Below are 21,753 nucleotides of genomic sequence, written 5' to 3'. Positions count from 1 at the left end.
GAAATTTGCATATATTATAATAAAAAATACCTGACATTTGAAAGCCTACCATGTGCCAGGCACGACTTAATAAGGGAGTTATGCCCACTTTATAGATGAAAAAACTGAGGCACAGAGAGGTTAATTTTTTTTTTTGAGATGGAGTCTTGCTCTGTCACCCAGCCTGGAGAGCAGTGGCGCGATCTCGGCTCACTGCAAGCTCTGCCTTCTGGGTTCATGCCATTCTCCTGCCTCAGCCTCCCGAGTAGCTGGGACTACAGGCACCCGCCACCATGCCCAGCTAATTTTTGTGTTTTTAGTAGAGACGGTGTTTCACCGTGTTAGCCAGGATGGTCTCGATCTCCTGACCTCGTGATCCACCCACCTCGGCCTCCCAAAGTGCTGGGATTACAGGCATGAGCCACCGCGCCCGGCCTGAGGTTAAGTAATTTACCTAAAGTTCTACAACCAGTAAGTAGAAACACTAGGCTCCAAAGCCTATGATCTTTTCACTATGTAACAATACCTCCCAATCACTATTTTCTTCAATGATGACAGCACGGTATAATAACAGACAAGTGCTAGTCTAGAGGAGTTCAGGGTATTATTGCTTCTTTCCTAAAATTTCAACTCAGTACCCTAGGAGACATTTTTGGAAAACTGAAGTCTGAATTCATTGATAGAAATTCATTTTATGTTAGACTTTTTGGGAAAACCTGTTTTATAAATTTAGGATTGCCACAAGGCAGGTAGGTAGAAAGTCGATATGGAATTTGAAAGTACAGCTGCATAATACCAAGACAACTCTGAAGTCGAAGGAAAATGCTATTTAGTCTTACATTCCTGTTTTAAACATGTATTTATACTTAAGAATGAACATATTCTTTATTCTAGTCTTACAATTTCATTAAAGTGAACTGATGCAAGCTTTGTAAATCTCAAAAAAGGTTGCCTGAAATGATATGTATAAATGACCTCTGATATTTCTACCTGTTGGGACTTTGAATATAGTCAGTAAATTAGCTAAATATGAAAACAAGTCTTTTGAAGGAAAAAAGGAAATAAAAGAATTTGCAATGAAAGAATATGTTTACTGGACTATGTAAAAAAAACAATTTCTTTCTTGGAAACTGCTCTCTTTCTTTGTAATTTTACTAACTGCTGAGTCATACCAATAAGGTCAATCAGAAAAAGGGATTTCAAATTCTTTTAAGACATAAAGAAAAAGAACTCACCCATCAAATACAAATATACTATTTTATTCTAAGGGAATATTTCTGTGGTTTCTGCAAGGGGAAAACCTAAAAGTGGTTAAAAACCAAAATAGAACAGAAAGGATGATTTAGATGTTTCTCTTTTTGTTTGATGTTTTTTTCTCCCCTGGAAAAAAAAAATGTAATTTTACACAATGTTCGTAAAATTAAAAAAGCAATAATCAGACGCACACAACAGCTACACTTATGAGGAATGACCAATAATTAATCAATATTTTCTCTTATGAATAAATTTAGGGTTCTGGGCAACTCTGTGGACTAACATGCAAATGAAATCCTGATACAGTCATTTATCTGAGTATTGGGTGTTCTCAGTAAAAGATACAGATTTTTTTTCTTTCTGGTATTTCATAACAATTTATCTACTATGCTAACAATATTTGTTTCTTCATACAACTACAGAAGGGGAAAATGTTAGTGTTTATACAAACCATAAAATTCGTATAGTGGGGACTATTACACTTGCTATTTCTGGATAGTTTATTGGCAGACTTATCAGACAATCCAATTATTTGTCCTCCATATCAAACAAGGTATGGAGTAAGAAGTTTTCCAGTCAGAAATGACAAACACAGATGGAATTAATCATACAGAATAGGGGCAGGTTTACTTCTTTCATACAGTTCTTGGTAACAAAAATGAGATTTGTTACAGGCAGAGGGACAGAACCATCAAGTACACAATGTGAAAAGGCCTACTTTTTTCATTTCAGTTTTACTTAAATGCCTTTTATTTGTTAAAAAAGAAATACACCTGTCACCCCCACCTAAAAAATGAGATATCCTGAAAAGTCTTTCAAGATTAAAATTTCTAAGAGGCTTTTTGACATCTCTCAGTTTTATCATAGCATCAAATTAACCTTAGCTAAAGAAGTTCTGCAATTGGCAAACGTCATAAAAGCTTTGATTCAAAATTTTGTGGGGAAGAAACTGAGAATGGAGATGAGGGAGATGGACTGATATGCCACACACACCTGTGACTTGCAATCCTCACAGAACTACTGAAACAGCTAGAGTTTGGAATAATGCTCTAAGACCTGCTTATGGATATGCAAGACAATGTCTTTGTATCCTCACGCCAGAATCCCTATTTTCAAGTTTCGTAGGGCAACAAGGTCATCTTCCAAATGCTTTGTATAGGAACCTAACTAGGACCTTTTCTACCATAATTCAGATAGCTAAGTAATACTGTATCTTTGTGGAATCACTCACAGGTTTGCCAGAGTAAGAAAAGAGACTATCCTTTTTGAAATGACAAGGGCCTCCAGAAACTGGTGCAAAAGACAAAATAAGAGGAATTGTCTGGGAAGTAAGAGGGTAAAACAATGGGAGAAAAGCTGCCATTGGGAAAAAAATGAAAATAAAAGGAGAACCCCCATTTCTGTGTACCACAGCTCAGGCTGTGAGACAGCAGCAAGAAGGGCCCACACCCAGAGAAGTGGGCGTTTTAGTGGGTTTTTACAAACATTTCAAGACACTTGGGGTCTGATAGGCTCCACAGATTTTCTGTGTGCCTAATTAGTTTGTGGAATATCATCCCCTTTACCTTAGTTTACCCACATCCAGACCCACCGCTGAGAAGGCTTGACCCAGAAAATGAAAGGGACACATTACTGTTAACAGCAGTGAAGGTCGTCTTCCCTGATGTGAGGGGCCCACGGTAAAAGCTTCTGTCCTTCACATGATTGGCTTGGCAGTGAAAATCAAAATCAATCAAGACCACTTCACTATCTTTTTTAAAAAGTTGAGTATTTTTATTGGGTCTTCAAATCTGGGTCCCACAGTCCTCATTTGATGTCACTCTTAGCTCTGTACTGATCTCTCCTCTGACTTTTACGGAGGGCTTGCCCAAGTAGCCTATTGCAGCCAAAGTTTCACTCCAAAGCTACCTCTCTAAGGTCTAAGGTTACTATGGTAGAGTTTTATACAACAGTTTTCCTTAAAAATATTCCACAATTTGTTACTCCCAAACAAAATAAGATTATGCACCACTCGGAGAAATTAGTCATTCTGAAGATGTCTAAGAACTATATCACTGCCAAAGAACATTTCTCAGTTCATATTCTTTCCTTCAATTTTCATTTGCACATCCACACTGTGGGGTTCACAAGTCATCTGTTTTCCATGATCTTATAGTCAAGTCAAGAGGACTCGGACTTATACATCGCTTTCCAACAGCTGGATGCATTCACAGTTTGGTGCATACCAATATGTATGAAAATAAGAACCTCACTTCCGTCTTAATCTGATAATTCAACATCAGAGTCTTCAGATTTGGCTTTGGCAAGTTCTTCATGTACCTCCCTCACCATGAGAATACGTGTTAACATGGTGTCCAGGGTTCCAGGGTCTATCGGGAATGTGGAGTACCACATGGGGCTATTCGGGACACAGGAGCGCTCAGGTTGAAGGTAAAACACATCATTCCTCTGCTTCACACTTTCAGAACTATCCACAGGAACAAAAAAAAAAGAGAAAAAGAAAATTAGAAATCAGAGAGTATAGGAAATATGTACTATTCTTAAGTAAACTGAGGTTTTTGCCATTAAAAGTAATTAAAAGGGCAAAAACTGCAATTATTTTTGCACCAACCTAATATGGCTCTCAACTTTTCTCCACTGTGACTCACAATGGCGAAAGCAATGTACTCACAGAGATAAAGAGTTTACAGGAATATTTCCTCCCAGGAATAAACTGAAATCCCATTGGATTGGAAGTGAGTATAAAGTTAATATGAGACAAAGTGTAAATCACAAACTTTAGTACTTCAAGCATTATTAAGAGCAACAAAAAAGTCAGCTCACATGTGACACTACGGCTAAGAACCTCATACTGGAAGTACCCAATATCCTGGAATGAACCCCGAGGGCACTCAGTACACATTATCACTCAATACACATTATCAAAGGGCAAACGCAGCTATTACAGTTCTTTCAGAAAAAAAGTGTTACAACTCTAAAATCATAAAGTTTCTCTAAGAAAAGGACTACCTAGAAAATTTCAATTCCTTAAAAATTGTTTTTCTATTATAGCTTTAGCAAAACAAAATTTCTTTTCTATACAAATAGCGAAATAACTACAGATTAGATATCACATAAAGGGTGTACAACAGTTGTAAAGATCAAACAATAGCAGCGATTCTTGCTTTTGAAGACATTTTCCTAAAATAATTATGAAGACAAGGTAATTTGTTTTGTGGTTCAAAATCCATATAGATAGGACAATGGGGAAAAAATTCATGGTAAACCCTTGTCTAAAGTCATGGGCCAGCTACTTTTCTGATGTTCAAGCATCTGAAATCCAAAATATGTTAACTGCCTTCTCAGTGCACTATATTTAGTTCAGAGAAAGATTACCATTTTGACAGGTAAAACTCATAAAGTCGGACTGGGCATCTTAGTGGATTGTCAGTATTCTCTGCCATCTCCACCCCAACTGGAACCTCATCATCTTCATTTCGTTTCCTCTTGCCAACAGTCAGTTTATCTTGAGACAGGAAATAATAATCAAAGGATTATATTAGAAAAGTCTGTTCTTTGAGTCTCAAGACGCCAATGAGCTTTGCTTCGCAGCCAGAACTTTGTCATTTCCTCCCTTTCACTCACACTCATTCAACAAATACTGAGTGCCTATGAAGGTGCCAGACATTATTTTAAGTGTTGGGTTCTATGGCATTAAACAAAGTCCCTATCCTATGAATTTTATGTTGCCCTGCTCACCAATGTGGGGACACCATGACAAAAAGTATGGCACTGGAGAATGTCTCTATTCTGAGCCTGACTTTATTAATAAACTTTATTAGGCACAGGGTTCCTAAGACATAGCAAGATAAAGCAGAAAGAAGGGTTCTGCATGTTCTTCTCCTACAGTAGAGATCAAGACAGAAGTTGCCATCTCTTTTTTTTTCTCTCTTTGAGATGGAGCTTTGCTCTTCTTGCCCAGGCTGAAGTGCAATGGTGTGATCTCCGCTCACTGCAACCTCCACCTCCCAGGTTCAGGTGATTCTCCTGCCTCAGCCTCCCGAGTAGCTGGGATTACAGGTGCCTGCCACCACGTCCAGCTAATTTTTTTGTATTTTTAGTAGAGACGGGGTTCCGCCATGTTGGCCAGTCTGGTCTCGAACTCCTGACCCCAGGTGATCCACCCACCTTGGCCTCCCAAAGTGCTGGGATTACAGGCATAAGCCACCGCACCCGGCCACCATCTCTCTTTTAAGAGACAGGGTCTCACTCTGTTGCCCAGCCTGGAGTATGATGGTATGATCACAGCAGCCTTGAATCTCCACAGCCTTAAACTCCTGGGTTCAAGTGATCCTCCCGCCTCAGCCTTTGGAGTAGCTGGGACTACAGGTACAAGCCACTGAACCTAGCAGAAGCTGTCATCTCTATGAGAATATTTCTACCGTGAGGCACTAGTACTGGGCATCTGCTCAAATTTATTTGTTCGAATACTGTGAAAAATGGCATCTTTTTTGGGAAGAGAAATTATCAGTAGAGTTACTATTTGGTAAGAAAAGAACAAACCATTTTTCCCCAACAGTATTTTGCAGAGACCAAGCATTATATAAGGAAGTCAGGGTGAAGATATGGAAAGTGGGCTATTTCTTTCCCACTTTTTACATTCACTCCTCAAGAGAACACTAGATGGACCCAAGGAAAAAAGGTTTTCTTTTTTTGGGGGGAGACAGGGTCTCACTCTGTTGCCCAGGCTAGAGTGCAGTGGCTCCATCACAGCTCACTACAGCCTCGAACTCCTGGGGTCAAGCAATCTTCCCGCATGAGCCCCCCAAAATATTGGGATTACAAGCATGAGCCACTGCACTCAGCCTGTATCTGCTCTTAACAACTGGTATAGGACTTTCCCCAGCTTCCTGCATTAGTACTTTAACAAAATTCACCTGTTTTCCATTTAGACGCTACCTAAATAGAAAGACTTTGCTAGTTACTCACTTAGAAAACAAGCTGAATTTATTACTAATCATGTCAAGCACCTAATCAGCAAACAGGGAAACATTATCCTGTTTCCCAAACAGGGAAATAATATCAACTGAGGCTGGGCGCAGTGGCTCATGCCCGTAATCCCAGCACTTTGAGAGGCCGAGGCAGGTGGATCACCTGAGGTCAGGAGTTCGAGACCAGCTTGCCCAACATGGTGAAACCTTGTCTCTACTAAAAATACAAAAATTAGCCAGGCGTGGTAGCACACACCTGTAATCCCAGCTACTCAGGAGGCTGAGGCAGGAGAATCGCTTGAGCCTGGGAGGCGAAGGCTGCAGTGAGCTGAGATCACACCACAGAACTCCAGCCTGGGTGACAGAGTGAGACTCCATCTCAAAAAAAAAAAAAAAATCAAGAATACAACGTGGGTTACATATATGTAAAACTATCTATAAAAAACATATATATAAAACTAAGGAAACAGGACACAGACATTAGGTGAAAAAGAATATTAGTAAATGAACAATTCAGAATAAAGTTTATACAAAGTTGAACATCACAAACACAGATTTTAGTTTTAGTGATTTAAATTCTCACACTCAAAAAATGTATTTCACTCTTAGAAACTGATTTTGGGAAGTTCAGGACTTACGATTCTGTTCAAAAATAATAAATTTAATTTCTAATCCTGTAATACCAAGATTAATTTTTTAAGCATTAAAAACAAACTGTTATTTAATGAGCTATTTTTGAAATGCAAGACAATATACTTTCTAATAAAATTGTCACTGCTATTATTCTATTGTGTACAAAAGTGGTATATTGTAGGTCAGCTTTTAAGTTCCTTCAGAATTTCACAATGTTAACTAAAAAGAGGGCCTCTGGTCAAAAAAAGATTTAGGAACAATGGACTAAAAGTTCTGCAGGTTTAACTAGTGATTGACTCATCTGGTGCTAGTAAATCAGTGATTCTCAACCCTGCTTGTATTTTTTAATTCCCTGAGAAGTTTTAAAATGCAGGCTATTTGAGCTCTACCCAATTAAATCAAAATTTCTAATTTAAAAGCCAGTGAAAGTATATTGAAGCACGTGATTCTTCTCACTTTGAGGCCAGCCTTTGACCACTCTCTGACAATAGAGAAAAATATTCAAATGTTAAAATAAAGCTACACTTTTCACATCTAGCATTTATAATTACCCTTCTGCAGTAACTCTCTATTTTAGTATTACTACTAAGACTGTAAAGAGAAATCTGACAAACAGCATCCCATACCTGGTTCTGACTCCTGCTTCTGTAGAGGTGGGAAGAACCTCAGATATGTCATCTTGGTGCTGTACTTCAGAGTCCTGGTCCGTCTCATCACATGGGCAAAGGAAAGCTTCAAGTGCTCAGTAACATTCTTTAGTTGGAAGTATTTGGTATTGAAGAAAAGGAGGGTGTTTAAAAGGACGATTGGCGAGTAAGCGCCCAGCTGTTTGCACTCCCACAAATGCTCTTCTTCAATGCGAGAGAACATGTAACCTAGACAGAAGAAGGGGTACAACAAACAGTACTGAGCTCCTGCTAAAAAAGACTAAGTAATCTCTCAAATTCTAGGACATGGAGACATAAAGAGAAAGATTGATTATTCCTCTTTCCCCTCTTCCTTATGCAGAAAACCAGAAAAGGCACCACAAAGAAAAAGGGAGATGACTGCACTCAAGTAGACACTGTGAGAGTCTCCCGAAACCGTTTTAATCTATTGATATTTTAGATTAGGGGTTAAGCTGTCTTTATAAAGGGCCAGAAGGTAAATATTTTGGGATGTGTAGGCCATATAGACTCTGAACAATGCTGTTGCTGTAGAAAATAAGAAGCTGTAGAGAACACATAAACAGGCAGAGCTATATGCCAGTAAAATTTATTTATAGTCATATAATTTTTCCTTTCCTTTTCTTTTTTTTTTGAGACAGGGTCTCACTCTGTCACTCAGGCTGGAGTGCAGAGGCATGATCAGGGCTCACTGTAGCATCAAACTCCTGGGCTCAGGTGCTTCTCCCACCTCAGCCTCCTGAGTAGCTGGGACTAAAGGCACCACCACCATGCCCACATAATTTTTTTGTATTTTTTGTAGAGACAGAGTTTCACCATGTTGCCCAGGCTGATCTTGAACCCCTGGGCTCAAGTGATCCTCCTGCCTCAGCCTTCCAAAGTCACACCTGGGACTACAGGTGTGAGCCACCACACCCAGCCATGAATTTAATATAATTTTCACATGATGAAATAGGAATCCTTAAATAAAGTTTCCCAACTATTTAAAAATGTAAAACCAATTTTCAGCTCATAGACTGCAAAACAGGGAGCAGGCCAGATTTGGCCCATGGACCACAGTCTGCAAACTCCTGTTGGAGATCATTAAGCTTACTGTGAAAGGGGCTCTGCAGCCCGACAGAAAGCTGCACATATTACTAAGCATAACATCGAACCTCTTCACTCACCTCAGCCTGAGACTTGGAGTGAATTATGGACTTGTCTGACGATATCTGCTCAATGATAACTCAAGGACGAGGACTTAACTCTCTTAACAGTTCAGTATACTCTTAACAACAGTTCAGTATACACACAAACTACTAAAAAAGGTCCACTGTTAGCAGATATGATATGTGAAAGCTACACCAATGCTACCAGATCAAAAATGGCTTCTAAAAAGGTAAATGTAACTTCAAATTATTTTACATTTTTTGCAATTACTATCTATACACGTGCTATATGAAATGTACAGTTTTCCTAAAACAATCAACAATAAACCAAAGACCTTCTCCTCAGAAGTCCAAATATGCTATAAATCTGGACAGAAATAAAAATGAACAATTTTTTAATAGATAACCATAAAACTTAAGCAATTTAAGAAAGCATATCATGAAAACAATAAAAAAAAAAATCACCCTACCATTAGGAAGTATTGTAGGTTCCCATATTTTCAAGAGTTTGGTAAGTTCAATCATAAATCTGGAATAGGGCTCAGTAAAAATGTTATCTATTCTACCATTTTCAAACAGGTACTACAAGAAAAAAAAGAACATATACATGTTGATAAAAAGAAAACATGAGTTCTTAAAAATTATTGTAAGAAATACAGTTTACCCTTAATTTTTGCCCTTACTACATTATAAACCATGTTCAACCTCTCAGTACTTTAGAGATAGTTGTTAAAACACTAGAATTCAAGCTAAAACTCCTTCTCGTGTTAACACATTATCTTCAGCAATGACCTTGCAAGGTAAAGTTTTTTATTTCCTTTTAAAACATGGATGGTACAGAAGTATTATAAAGAACCCTTTACTTAGTTCCTAAAACTGACATACTAAAAATTGGTTCCAATGCACATGTTCCAAATCATGTTTTCCTGATTCATGATGTGTATCTGCACATGTGCTCTTTTGTTTTTTACCCTAGATACAAGATCATTTCTTGCAATAACATAGTTGGTTAATGTCAGTTGACCTGAGGAAACCCAAATTTAAAAACTATTTATTTGGAGCCTTCTAACTACAGCTCTCAACTCTCTGCCCCACAACCTAGCCCTCAAAAAAGTTCGAGTCTAATTGTAGGACATTAAACTATGTTAATTATAACCATCAATAACCATATCATGGGCTAGAACAAAAAGAATAGCTATAGTTTAAAAATGTATTGAGCCAGGAATGGTAATCCCAGTGCTTTGGGAGGCCAACGTGAGAGGATCACTTGAAGTCAATAGTGCAAGACTAGCCTGGGCAACATAGTGAGACCCATCTCTACAAAAAATTTAAAAACAAATAGCCAGGGGTGGTGGTGCATGCCTGTAGTCCTAACTGCTTGGGAGTCCGAGGCAGGAGGGTTGTTTGAACCTGGGAGTCTGAAACTGCAATGAGCTATGATCATATCACTGCACTTCAGCCTGGGCAACAGAGCAAGACCCTGTCTCTTTTAAAAAGTACTGACGGTGCAGGTCAGATAAAATCAACTGAGACAGGGATACACCATGAGTGGTAATAGAATCCAAGGCAGCATGTAATTACATGATAAAAGTATTTTGGTGTTTTTAAGATTTAGTATTTTTAATTTATATTTCTGTGGCTATCTTGGTTTCTTGCATTTCTATGTATGATTTGGAGAAAATTATTTCCGTTTAAATTTACTCTGGCTAATAAAAATTACCACTTCAATAGGCATTTTTATGAGGCCTCCTCAAAGGCAATTTATGATCTTATTGGCAGATTACAGTTTGTTGTTAAATAGTATTCTTCTTTTTCTTCTTTTAATATAGTCATTTTCAAGCTTAAAAATATATCTTCATTATTGAAAAAGTTCAAAATAAAAGTAGACTATTCAAACCCATCACACAAAGTCAACTACTATTCATATGCAAAAATATTTCCAATCCTTAAGAAATTCCTTTATACAGAGGTGAGTTTTGTACAGTTACAGAAATATATCAGTACATGTAACACAACATACAAGTTTTTTAAGAAAACTCTCTTCCCCCTTAACCAGGAACAAGACAAAAATGCCTGTCCTTGCCATTCTTCTTCAACACTGTGCTGTGAGTCCTAGCAGATCAGCAGGCAAGAAAAATAAATATAACACATTCAAATAGGAAAGAAAGAAGAAAAATTATCTCTAGTTGTGGATGACAGAATCCTATATATAGAAAATCCTAGAGAATGCACAGAAAAATGAATTATTAGAGCTAATAAGTGAATCCGGCAAAGTTGCAGCATGTAAGTAACACACAAAAAATCAGTTGTATTTCAAGCTAGCAATGAACAATCCAAACAGGAAATTAAGAAAGTTCCATGTTTACCAAAGCATCAAAAAGAATAAAATACTTGAGAAGAAATGTAACCAAAATGATGTAAGACTTACACACTTAAAACCACAAGAAACTGCTGAAAGCAAAAATTAAAAACTAAATAAATGGAAAGACAGGCCGGGCACGGTGGCTCACGCATGTAATCCCAGCACTTTGGAAGGCCGAGGCGGGCAGATCACCTGAGGTCAGGAGTTTGAGACCAGCTTCAACATGGAGAAACCCCGTCTCTACTAAAAATACAAAAATTGCCAGGCATGGTGGCGCAGGCCTGTAATCCCAGCTACTTGGGAGGCTGAGGCAGGAGCATTGCTTGAATCTGGGAGGCAGAGGTTGTGGTGAGCCGAGATCGCTCCATTGCACTCCAGCCTGGGCAACAAGAGTGAAACTCCGTCTCCAAAAAATAAAAATAAATAAACGGAAAGACATCCTGTACTCACAGAACAGAAGATTTAATAATGTTAAAATGGCAATATTCTCCAAATCAATTTATAGATTCACTGCAATCATATCAAAATCCAACGGTCTTTTTTTGCAGAAATGGAAAAACCCATCGTGAAATTCACATAGAATTTCAAAGGACCTTGAATAGCCAAAAGAATTTTGAGGAACCTCACTTCCTGATTTCAAAACTTACTACAAAGCTATAGTGTAAGTTTCAAAATTGTGTACTGCCCTAAAAATAGCCATCTATAGAAAAATGGATTCGAACTGAGAGTCCAAATTAAACCCACCTATCTTTGGTCAAAAGATTACAAGGGTATCAAGCCTATACAATGGGTAAAGAACAGTCTCTTCAACAAATGGAGCTGAGAGAACTGAATAACCACATACAAAAGAATGAAGATAGACCCTAGCTCATACCAGATACAAAAATTAACTCAAAATAAATCAACAACCTAAATATAAGAGCTAAAATCATAAAACTCTCTGAAGAAAAGAGGGTTAAATCTTCATATCCTTGAATGTGGCAATGGATTCCTAGATATAACACCAAAAGCACAGACAATAAAAAGAAAAGAGAAAGGAAAAGAAAAGGAAGAACAAAAAAAATTGAACTTCATTAAAAATAAAAAAAGTTGTGATTCAAAGTATACTATACCAAGAGAGTGAAAAGAAAATCCAGAAAACGGGAGAAAATATTTGCAAATCACATATCTGATAAAAGTTCAATATCTAGAATATATATAGTTTCTACAACACGGTGACAAAAAGACAATGCAATTAGAAATTAGGCAAAGGACTTGATATAGTTGAGATACGTGTCCCTTCCAAACCTCATGTGGAGATTTGATCCTTAATGTTAGAAGTGGGGCCCTGATCTCTCATGACTGGCTTGCTGCCATCCTCCCAGTAATGAAGTTCTCCCTTTATTAGTTACTGTGAGATCTGATTGTTAGAAAGAGCCTGGCACTTCGTCCTCACTCTCTTGCCATGAGATGCCTGCTCCCCCTTCACCTTCTGCCATGATTATATGATGCCATGATATGATGCCAAGCCCTCACCAGAGGCAGATGCTGGCGCCATGTTTCTTGTACAGCTTGCAGATCCATAAGCCATGATTCTGCATGAGAATTTCTTTTTTCTTTTCTTTTTTTTTTTTTTTTGAGACAGTCTTGCTCTGTAACCCAGGGGCGCGACCTCGGCTAACTGCAACCTCCGCCTCCCAGGTTCAAGCGATTCTCTTGCCTTAGCCTTCCAAGTAGCTGGAACTATAGACGCGTGCCACCACGCCCAGCTAATTTTTGTATTCTAAGTAGAGACAGGGTTTCACCATGTTGGCCAGGCTGGTCTGGAACTTCTGACCTCGTGATCCACCCGCCTCGGCCTCCCAAAGTGCTGGGATTACAGGCGTGAGCCACCGTGCCCGGCCAAGAATTTTTTTTATAAATTACCCAGTCTCAGGTACTCCCCTATGGCAATACAAACAGACTAAGACAGGATTTAAATAGACATTTCTCCAAAGAAGATATACACATGGTCAAAAAGTACATGAAAAGATTCCCAATGTCATTAGGAAAATGCAAATTAAAAACACAATGAGATATCATTTCATAACCACCAGGATGGTTGTTTAAAAAAACAAACAAACAAACAAAAAAACCAGAAATTAACAAATGTTATAGCAAGAATGTGGAGATACTGGAATCTTCACACACTGCTGTTGGAAATGTAAAATGGTGCTGCCACTTTGGAAAACAAAGTGGTTCCTCAGCAACTCAGTCATAGTTAAAAGACTCAGCAATTCCACTCCTAAGCATATATGGCAAAAGAATTGAAAACAGGTGTTCAAACAAAAACCTGTACATGAATGTTCACAGCAGTGTATTCACAATCACCAAAAGGTGGAACCTCAAATGTCCATCAGTGGATGAATGGATAAACAACATGTGGTATATCCATATGATAGAATATTATTCAGTCATAAAAAGGAGTGCTATATTGATTCATGCTAAAATATGGATAAACCTTGAAAACAATGCTAAGGGAAAGAAACCAGACACGAAAGGCCACACAGTGTATGAACCCACTGATACGAAATAACCAGAATATGCAAGTCCAGAGAGACAGAAAGCAGATTTATAGTTGCCAGGGATGGGTGGAGAGAGTAATGGGGAGTGACTACTAAATGGGTTTGAGGTTTCCCTTTGGAGTCATAAAGTTATAGAATAGACAGTGGTGATGACTGCACATTAAGAATGTACTTATTAGTCCTCCTGAACTGTAAACTTTAAAATGGTAAATTTTATGTTATGCATATTTTCCCATAATAATCACACTATACATGTAATTCTGCAAGTTACTTTTTTTTTGTTTTTCCTCAGACAGGTTCTCACTCTGCCACTTAGGCTGGAGCTCCAATGGCTTACTGCAGCCTTAAACTCGGGGCTCAGGTGATCCTCCTGCCTCCTCCTCCTGAGTAGCTGGGAGTGGAGGCATACACCACCATACCTGGCTAATTTTTTAGTTTTTGTAGAGACAGTGTCTCCCTGTGTTGCCCAGGCTGGTCTTGAATCACTGGCCTCAAGTGATACTCCCATCTCAGCCTCCCGAAGTGCTAGGAATACAGGCGTGAGCCACCACACCTGGCCCTGAAAGTTACTTTTTAAAATATATGCCCTTAAGAATTTCCTAGGTCAATAAATACAGAAGCAAGCCATTCCTTTTTAACTATTTTACAGTATTCCACAGTATGGACATATTATAGTTGACGGATCGACAAAGCTTGATTAACACTTTAGCGGTTTCCAATTTGTTGTTGTTAAAAACAATGTTCCAATGAAAATACCAGTACATATCTGGGTGTGTACACGTGCATGTAATTTCTGTGGGGACATATTCAGGTCAATGGATTTGCTAGGTTGAAGAATCCATATGTTTAACTTGATACCTGTTGAATTCCAAGGCACAAGTATAAGATACTGTCTGGATCATATTTTTCACCATTTGGTCTCCGCACCTCTTGGATAAACTGGCATAAACCCAAACTCAACTCAGCAAAAGTGCAGGACAGAATATCTTCCTTCAGCTTGACAGAGCGGACTGTGGAAAGGTAGAAAACATCTGAAACATTAACTTTTAACAAACATAGTAGCATTACTTGATTAACTGAATAAACATTGAACGCTACTGTGCCCCAGGCACTGTGGTGCAGACTAGTGGGCATATGGATTAAAGACAGATTCTGATCTCAAGTCTACTTCAGTTAGGGAAATAAAGACCAGTGCATGTGGTGCAATACGTGCTATGACAGAGGCTTTCTTTAAATGGCATTCTATGAAAGCAAATGAGGGCTATCCAACAGGGAAGAATCAGGTTAGATTCTGGGAAACGTGACATTGGGGAAGAATCAGGTTAGATTCTGGGAAACGTGACATTGGAGCTAGACTTTAAAAGGTGAGGAAGAGTTAAACAGGTAGATAGGTAAAGAATTCCAATCTGAGGATACACAAAAAGGCTTCCCAAAGTATAGTCCACAAAACACTAGTCTTATGTGAGAGCTGGAGAACACTGGGTTTCTAAGATTTGATATTCAGAAAACACAAGACACTATATTTGTCTCTGAAGAATTCACAGTACTTAATGGCACATTAAAGGCTCTGAGTATATCTGCAAAAAAGAAAGCTATTCAACTTTCTCTCTCTTTTTTTTTTTTTTTTTTTGAGATGGAGTTTTGCTTTTATTGCCCAGGCTGGAGTGCAATGGCACAATCTCGGCTCTCTGCAACTCCACCTGCTGGGTTCAAGCGATTCTCCTACCTCAGCCTCCCGAGTAGCTGGGAGTCAGGCATGCGCCACCATGCCTAGCCAATTTTGTATTTTTAGTAGAGACGGGGTTTCTCCATGTTGGTCAGGCTGGTCTCAAACTCCTGACCTCTGGTGATCCGCCCGCCTCGGCCTCCCAAAGTGCTGGGATTACAGGTGTGAGCCACTACACCCGACCAGCTGTTTAACTTTCTTCAGCTCATATTTATTTGAATACAGAACACCTCAAATAATGAATAACACCCTCTTGCCTTTGGAAATGCTAGAATACAGTATTCCCTTTGCTAGGTCACAGGCTGAAAAGGTTTAGGGGACTTAGGTGTATAGGACAAGGCAAGAAGGGTAGGCGAGGGCAGATCGTGATCAGCCTCATTTCTCATATTAAGACTGCAGACAATGAGCTGAATAAATTTTGAGCAGGGGAGTTATCCAATTTGATCTGTAGAGGTCCTACTACAAGATGTTGATCCACATTGTGGGGCCAAGATTAAAACACCCTTTGTAGTCATTGCTCTTCTGCATTTAGATAAGATTACATACACATGGCTCCTGTGAGTTGGTTTTAGTTAAAGCAAGCGGTATTTCATGAGCGCACAGACCACGTTTGACTTTTTCACCCTAGCTCCTAGCTTCATACCTGCTATGTAAGAGATATTCATTAAGTATTTTCTCAGTGAAAGAGTGGTAGAAATGGGTTGCCATCCCCTGTAACAACTGCATTTAGGCTTAGTAGTCTAAAGCAGTATTACCTCTCCATTTGTACTATCACCCTTCCCCAGCTTTTTTTGTTTTATTTTTATGTTTTTTAGAGACAGGGTCTCGCTCTGATGCTCAGGCTGGAGTGCAATGGTGCAATTGTAGCTCCCTGCAGCCTCAGAACTTTTGGGCTTAAGAGATCCTCCTGCTTCAGCCTCCTACAGTGCTGGGATTACAAGTATGAGCCACTGCACCCAGCAGGTTGCTCTTTTAACTTAAAACATACTACTAGGTGGTTAATGGCCTAGTAAATCTCCACAACAGGAGTGTATTTACATAGCTTTGGAGAGACAAATTATACTTGATCTAAAGGAACTCAACAAGTTAGTCACTGCCCACAGCAGCAACTAAGTGTTTCAATAAGGACAGTTACATGTGCCCCAAAACCAACAGGGTAGACTAGAGTGAAGCCAAGAGTGCATATCATCACCTAGGTTTAAGACAGAAAGAAGGTATAGTTGGAAAGTGGAATAAAATCAAGTTACATGGATATATTCATCCATTCTGCCCCATCTCATTCCATAAAGATTGTACAAGTATCTTACATAAAACACAAATTAAAAGCAAAAGATAAAGTGAAACAAAAATTTAGAATAGGGTGTCAAAAGTAGTGAAAAATGAAAACTAATGTGGGCCTTAAAATTATATACTATTGATTTATTTGAAATGTTCATGTAATCCCAAATTTCCTGGCAGCTGAAGTGAAACACACAAACATTGTCAGTTATATAGATCTCACTGTAAGGAAAAATTCCTATTTTCCAGGTCTTTTTCTTTTTAAAAAAAACCAAAAAAACAATACTGGGCTCCACATGGATTACTATACAGACGCAGGGCTCAAGAAGATGTATTTTGAGGCACTTGCACAGCGTCAAAAATGAAACAAAATTCCTTATATTTGCATAATAAGCTCAAGATCAGAAGACATAACCTTACCCTTATAATGACCTCCTTAAAATGGGTTAAGATTAATTTCTCTAAAACTCCAAATTTTAAATAATTTTAAATATTCAACTTACAAATTTAAATCGGCAATAATCATATAAATAATTCATACCAAATGGAGAGAAACACATTTTACCTCTACAGCCTGGCTCTGAGGATTCTTGAGAGAGTGCATGGTCTTGAGTACTTCCTAAGGGGTCAGAACGTGGGCTAGATGAGGCCTGTTCAACCCCTGACAAGGAGAGAAACAAAAGAAAAGTTTAAAAACAAATGCAGAAAAAATTAAGTAAAGCCCAAACCAGTTTTATAGGGCTTCTGACCTAAAATGTATCCCTTTTCAGTAGCTTATCTGTCTATTTCCCCCTGCCTAAATCAAGACCCAATTCATGCTGTGCACTTACCTCCACATTTTAGATCCCCCTGCTCTTCCTTGGCATTTTTCCACTGAACCCAGTTCTTCCAAGCATTTACCCCATACATGTACTTCAGTGTCATCCCGGACACTGAGCAGCCTTGAAAGGCTCCTTGAATAAGACTCCTGGGCTCCACAGCCACTATAGACTTCTTCCGTCCCTGTAAGAATTCCAAAAATTTACAGAACATAAAATTTAGTTTTGGATTTTTAAGAGTCAGGGATCTCAAAGCTGGAAGGGGTATACACATTTGTAGAATATAGAATTTAGTTTTATATCCTAAAGATTCTGGCTGGGCACGGTGGCTCATGCCTGTAATCCCAGCTCTTTGGGAGGCCGAGGTGGGCGGATCACGAGGTCAGGAGATCGAGACCATCCTGGCTAACACAGTGAAACCCCGTCTCTACTAAAAATACAAAACATTAGCCAGGCGTGGTGGTGGGCGCCTGTAGTCCCAGGTACTCGGGAGGCTGAGGCAAGAGAATGTGGTGAACCCGGGAGGTGGAGGTTGCAGTGAGCCGAGATCACGTCACTGCACTCCAGCCTGGGCAACAGAGTGAGACTCCGTCTCAAAAAAAAAAAAAGAAAAAAAAAAGATTCGGAGTTCTTAGAGCAAAAAAGGGCCTTAGAGATTATTTAATCCAATCCATATGAGGAAAGAAGAAAGAAAAAGTTTAAATGTAGACGAGCACACTGTAATAGTCACTAACATTTGGGTATTTACTATGTTCCAGACATAGACTCACCTAATCAGGTACGAATCACTATTATTACCACTCAAGTCTATTTAATGAAACATGTAAACAGATCATATTCTGTGCTATAAAACAAGCCTCAACAAATTATCTAACTACAATGAAATTAAAATAGAAACCAATGATGCACTGATGTCCAAAAAAATCCTCCAAAATCATAAATTAAACAGCTCTATGGGTCAAAGAAGAAAGGACACATGCAATCACAAAACATTTTGAACTTAAAGAAAAATGAAAATAAAATTTACCAAAATTTCTGTGATGGAACTACAACAGTACTTAAAGGGACATTTGTAGTATTAAAATGTTTCAATAAGAAAATTATTTAAAAGTGTATAATCCATAACCTAAGCTTCTATATTAAGAAACTAGAAAAGGCAGGCCAAGTGCAATGGCCCATACCTGTAACGCCAGCACTCTGGGAGGCCTGAGTGGGCAGACTGAGCCCAGGAGTTCAAGATCAGCCTGGGCAACATGGCAAGACCCTATCTCTACAAAAAATTAAAAAATTAGCCAGGCATGGTGGCACACATCTGTAGTCCCAGCTACCTGGGAGTCTGAGGTGGAAGGATCACCTGAGCCCGGGAGGTTGAGGCTGCAGTGAGCCATGATTATGCCACTGCACTCCAGCCTGGGTAACTGAGTGGAGACCCTATCTAAAAACAAACAACCCAAAAACCAGAAAAGGAAATCCAAATTAAAACCCAAGCTGAGTGCAGTGGCTCACGCCTGTAATCCCAACACTGTGGGAGGCTGAGGCAGGTGGATCACTTGTGACTCTCATGCCAATAAATTAAACAACTTAGATGAAATGGACAAACTTCTTGAAAGATTAATTAAGCTTACTCTAGAAGAAACAGATAACCTAAACAGCCATAGAAATAGCATTTATAGCTTATAACCTTCCCACAAAAACTCCATTCCCAGATGGAATAAATTCCATCAAAGTGAAATTCTATCATAGTTAAAGAAATTATACAAATTGTACTTCAGAAAATAGAAGAAAAAGAAATGTTAACTAATTTTATAACGTCATCATTACCCTGATACCAAAACCAGTCATAAAGTACAGATAAATATCTGTCTTGAACAGGGACACTTAAAATCTTCACAGGACCAGCCGCAGCAGCTCATGCCTGTAATCCTAGCACTTTGGGAGGGTGAGGTGCATGGATCACTTGAGACCAGGAGTTCAAGACCAGCCTGGCCAACATGGTGATACCCTGTCTCTACTAAAAATACAAAAATTATCCAGGCATGGTGGTGGGCGCCTGTAATTCCAGCTACTTGGGAGGCTGAGGCAGGAGAACTGCTTAAACCCAGGAGGCGGAGGTTGCAGTGAGCTGAGATCACGCCATCGCACTCCATCCTGGGTGACAGCGCAAGACTCCGTCTCAAAACAAAACAACAACAACAAAAAACCTTCACAGAATATTAGCAAACCAAATCCAGCAACACAGAAAAATAATAAATACAGAAAAAAGCAGGGTTTATCCCAGGAATGGAAGGTTAATCATTCAAGAAAAATCAATGTATTTCACCATTGTAACAGACTTAAAAAAAGGAAAACCAGATAATCACCTCAAAAGATGCAAGAAATCCATCTGAGGAAGTTCAATACCCAATCATGATTTTAAAAACTTTCAGCGAATTAGGAGGGGAAGGGAACTTCCTCAACCTGATAGAAATCACCTACGAGAAACCTATAGGTAACATCATACTTACTGTTGCAAGACTTTTTTCACCGTAAGGTTAGCAATAAGGCAAAAAGGTCTGCTCTCACTACTAATATTCAACATTGTACTGAAGATACTAGCTAGTTCAATAAAACAAGAAAAAGAAGGAAAGAAAATGCATTCAGATTACAAAGGAAAAAGTAAAACTGTCCTTATTCACAGATAAAATGATTGTCTAAGTAGCAAATCCTAACAATTTTAGTTGAGCAAAGTTACAGGACACAAAGTAAATACATGAAAATTACCTATATTTCTTTTTTTATTTCTAAGATAAATATCGTAGAAGAAAAAATTATCTATATTTCTATATACTAGTAAGAAACACGAAAAATGAAATAGTTTTTCTTTTTTTTGAGACAGGGTCTCGCTCTGTCGCCCAGACTACAGTGCAATGGCACGATCAGGGCTTACTGCAGCCTCGACCCCCTAGGCTCAAGCAATTCTCCCAGCTTAGCCCTCCAAGTAGCTGGGACCACCAGCATGTGTCACCATGCCCAGCTAATTTTTAAAATTTTTAGTAGAGATGGGGTCTCACTATATTGCCCAGGCTGGTCTCAAACTCCTGAGCTCAAGCAATCCTTCTGCCTTAGCCTCCCAAAGTACTAGGATTACAGGTATGATCACTGTGCTCAGTGAAAAATGAAATTTAAAAATAATACTATTTACAACAGCATCAAAATATCTTAAATACTTATGAGAGAAACTTAACAGAATATAAGGAGACTTGTAATGGAGGACTATACCATGTTTCCAGATTAGAAGAATCAAAATTACTAAGATGTCAATTATCTCTCTCTGGATTCAGGACAGCCCCAACTGAAATTCTAGCAGGCATTTTTTTTTTTAAAGAAATTGACAAGTTGATTCTAAAATGTATATGGACATGCAAATGACAATTTTAAGAAGAACAAAGCTGGAGGATTTACACTCTTAAGTTCCAGACTTGCTGTAAAATCGCAGTAGTCAGGACAGTTGGTACTGGTACAAAAATAGACATATAAGTCAATAGAACAGAATAGAGAGTTTCAGAAACAGACTGACACATACATATATGATTGACTTTTAACAGAGTTGCCAATGTAATTCAATGGGGAATGAATAGTCTTTTTCAAGGGCAGTGCTGGAACAACTGGATGTCCATATGCAAAAAATGAACCTTGACCCATGCCACAACTCATACATAAAAATTACCTCAAAATAGATCACAAACATAAAAGTTAAAACTATAAAACTTCTAGAAGAAAATGTAAGAGAATGTGTTAGTTACTATGAGTTATGCAAACATTTTTAGATGAGGTATTAAAAAGCATGATCCATAAAATAACAAATTGATAAAAGGAACTTCCTCAAAATCAAAATCTGCTACTCATCATTACGAAAATAAAAAAGGAAGCAACAAAACAGGACCAAACTGATTTGATAAAGAAATTATGTCCACAGTAAAGAACACTTACAACTCAGCAAGATGACAACCAACCCAATAAAAAAATGAAAACAAAAAAATGTGCAAAAACTGTGAATAAATACTTTACCAAGAAGACACATGAATGGCAAATACATACATTGAAAGATTCTCAACATCATTAATCATTAGGGAAAAACAAATTAAAACCATAATGAGGTACCACTATACATTGACTAGAATGGCTAAAATTTAAAATCAACAATACCAAGTGTTAGCAAAGTCATGGAGCAGATGGAACTCTCTCATACATTGCTGGTGGGACTGCAAAATGGTACATCTCCTTTGGAAAACAGTCTGGCAGCTTTCTTATAAAGTTAAAAATACACATAGCATAAAACCTAGCAATCTCATTCCTAGATCTTTTTCCTCAAGAGAAATGAAAACATATGTTCACACA

At 38.4% G+C, this 21,753-nt stretch overlaps 1 protein-coding gene across 6 annotated transcripts in view; it reads right to left on the bottom strand.

Annotated features, from left to right (window-relative positions):
* Positions 1-1,217: 1,217 nt before the first annotated feature.
* The window catches only part of ZMYM4 (zinc finger MYM-type containing 4), a 158,711-nt gene continuing 138,175 nt past the window's right edge, over positions 1,218-21,753 (bottom strand). For 4 of the 6 annotated variants that reach the window (XM_025383824.1, XM_025383834.1, XM_025383867.1 and 1 more), the window contains 7 exons: positions 17,389-17,560; positions 17,124-17,219; positions 14,413-14,564; positions 9,120-9,231; positions 7,463-7,711; positions 4,609-4,738; positions 1,218-3,700 (listed from right to left, as the gene is read on the bottom strand). In XM_025383824.1, the coding sequence (XP_025239609.1) occupies positions 3,493-3,700; positions 4,609-4,738; positions 7,463-7,711; positions 9,120-9,231; positions 14,413-14,564; positions 17,124-17,219; positions 17,389-17,560 (1,119 nt within the window). In that variant the 3' untranslated portion in view covers positions 1,218-3,492. The remainder of the gene's footprint in view (positions 3,701-4,608; positions 4,739-7,462; positions 7,712-9,119; positions 9,232-14,412; positions 14,565-17,123; positions 17,220-17,388; positions 17,561-21,753) is intronic. The other 2 variants (XM_025383842.1, XM_025383858.1) reach the window with 2 other exon arrangements.

The sequence above is a fragment of the Theropithecus gelada genome, chromosome 1 (genome assembly GCF_003255815.1).
Source record: "Theropithecus gelada isolate Dixy chromosome 1, Tgel_1.0, whole genome shotgun sequence".
Lineage (NCBI taxonomy): Eukaryota > Metazoa > Chordata > Mammalia > Primates > Cercopithecidae > Theropithecus > Theropithecus gelada.
Note: the sequence above shows the minus strand (reverse complement) of the source record. Positions and strands in the feature narration are given on the sequence as shown.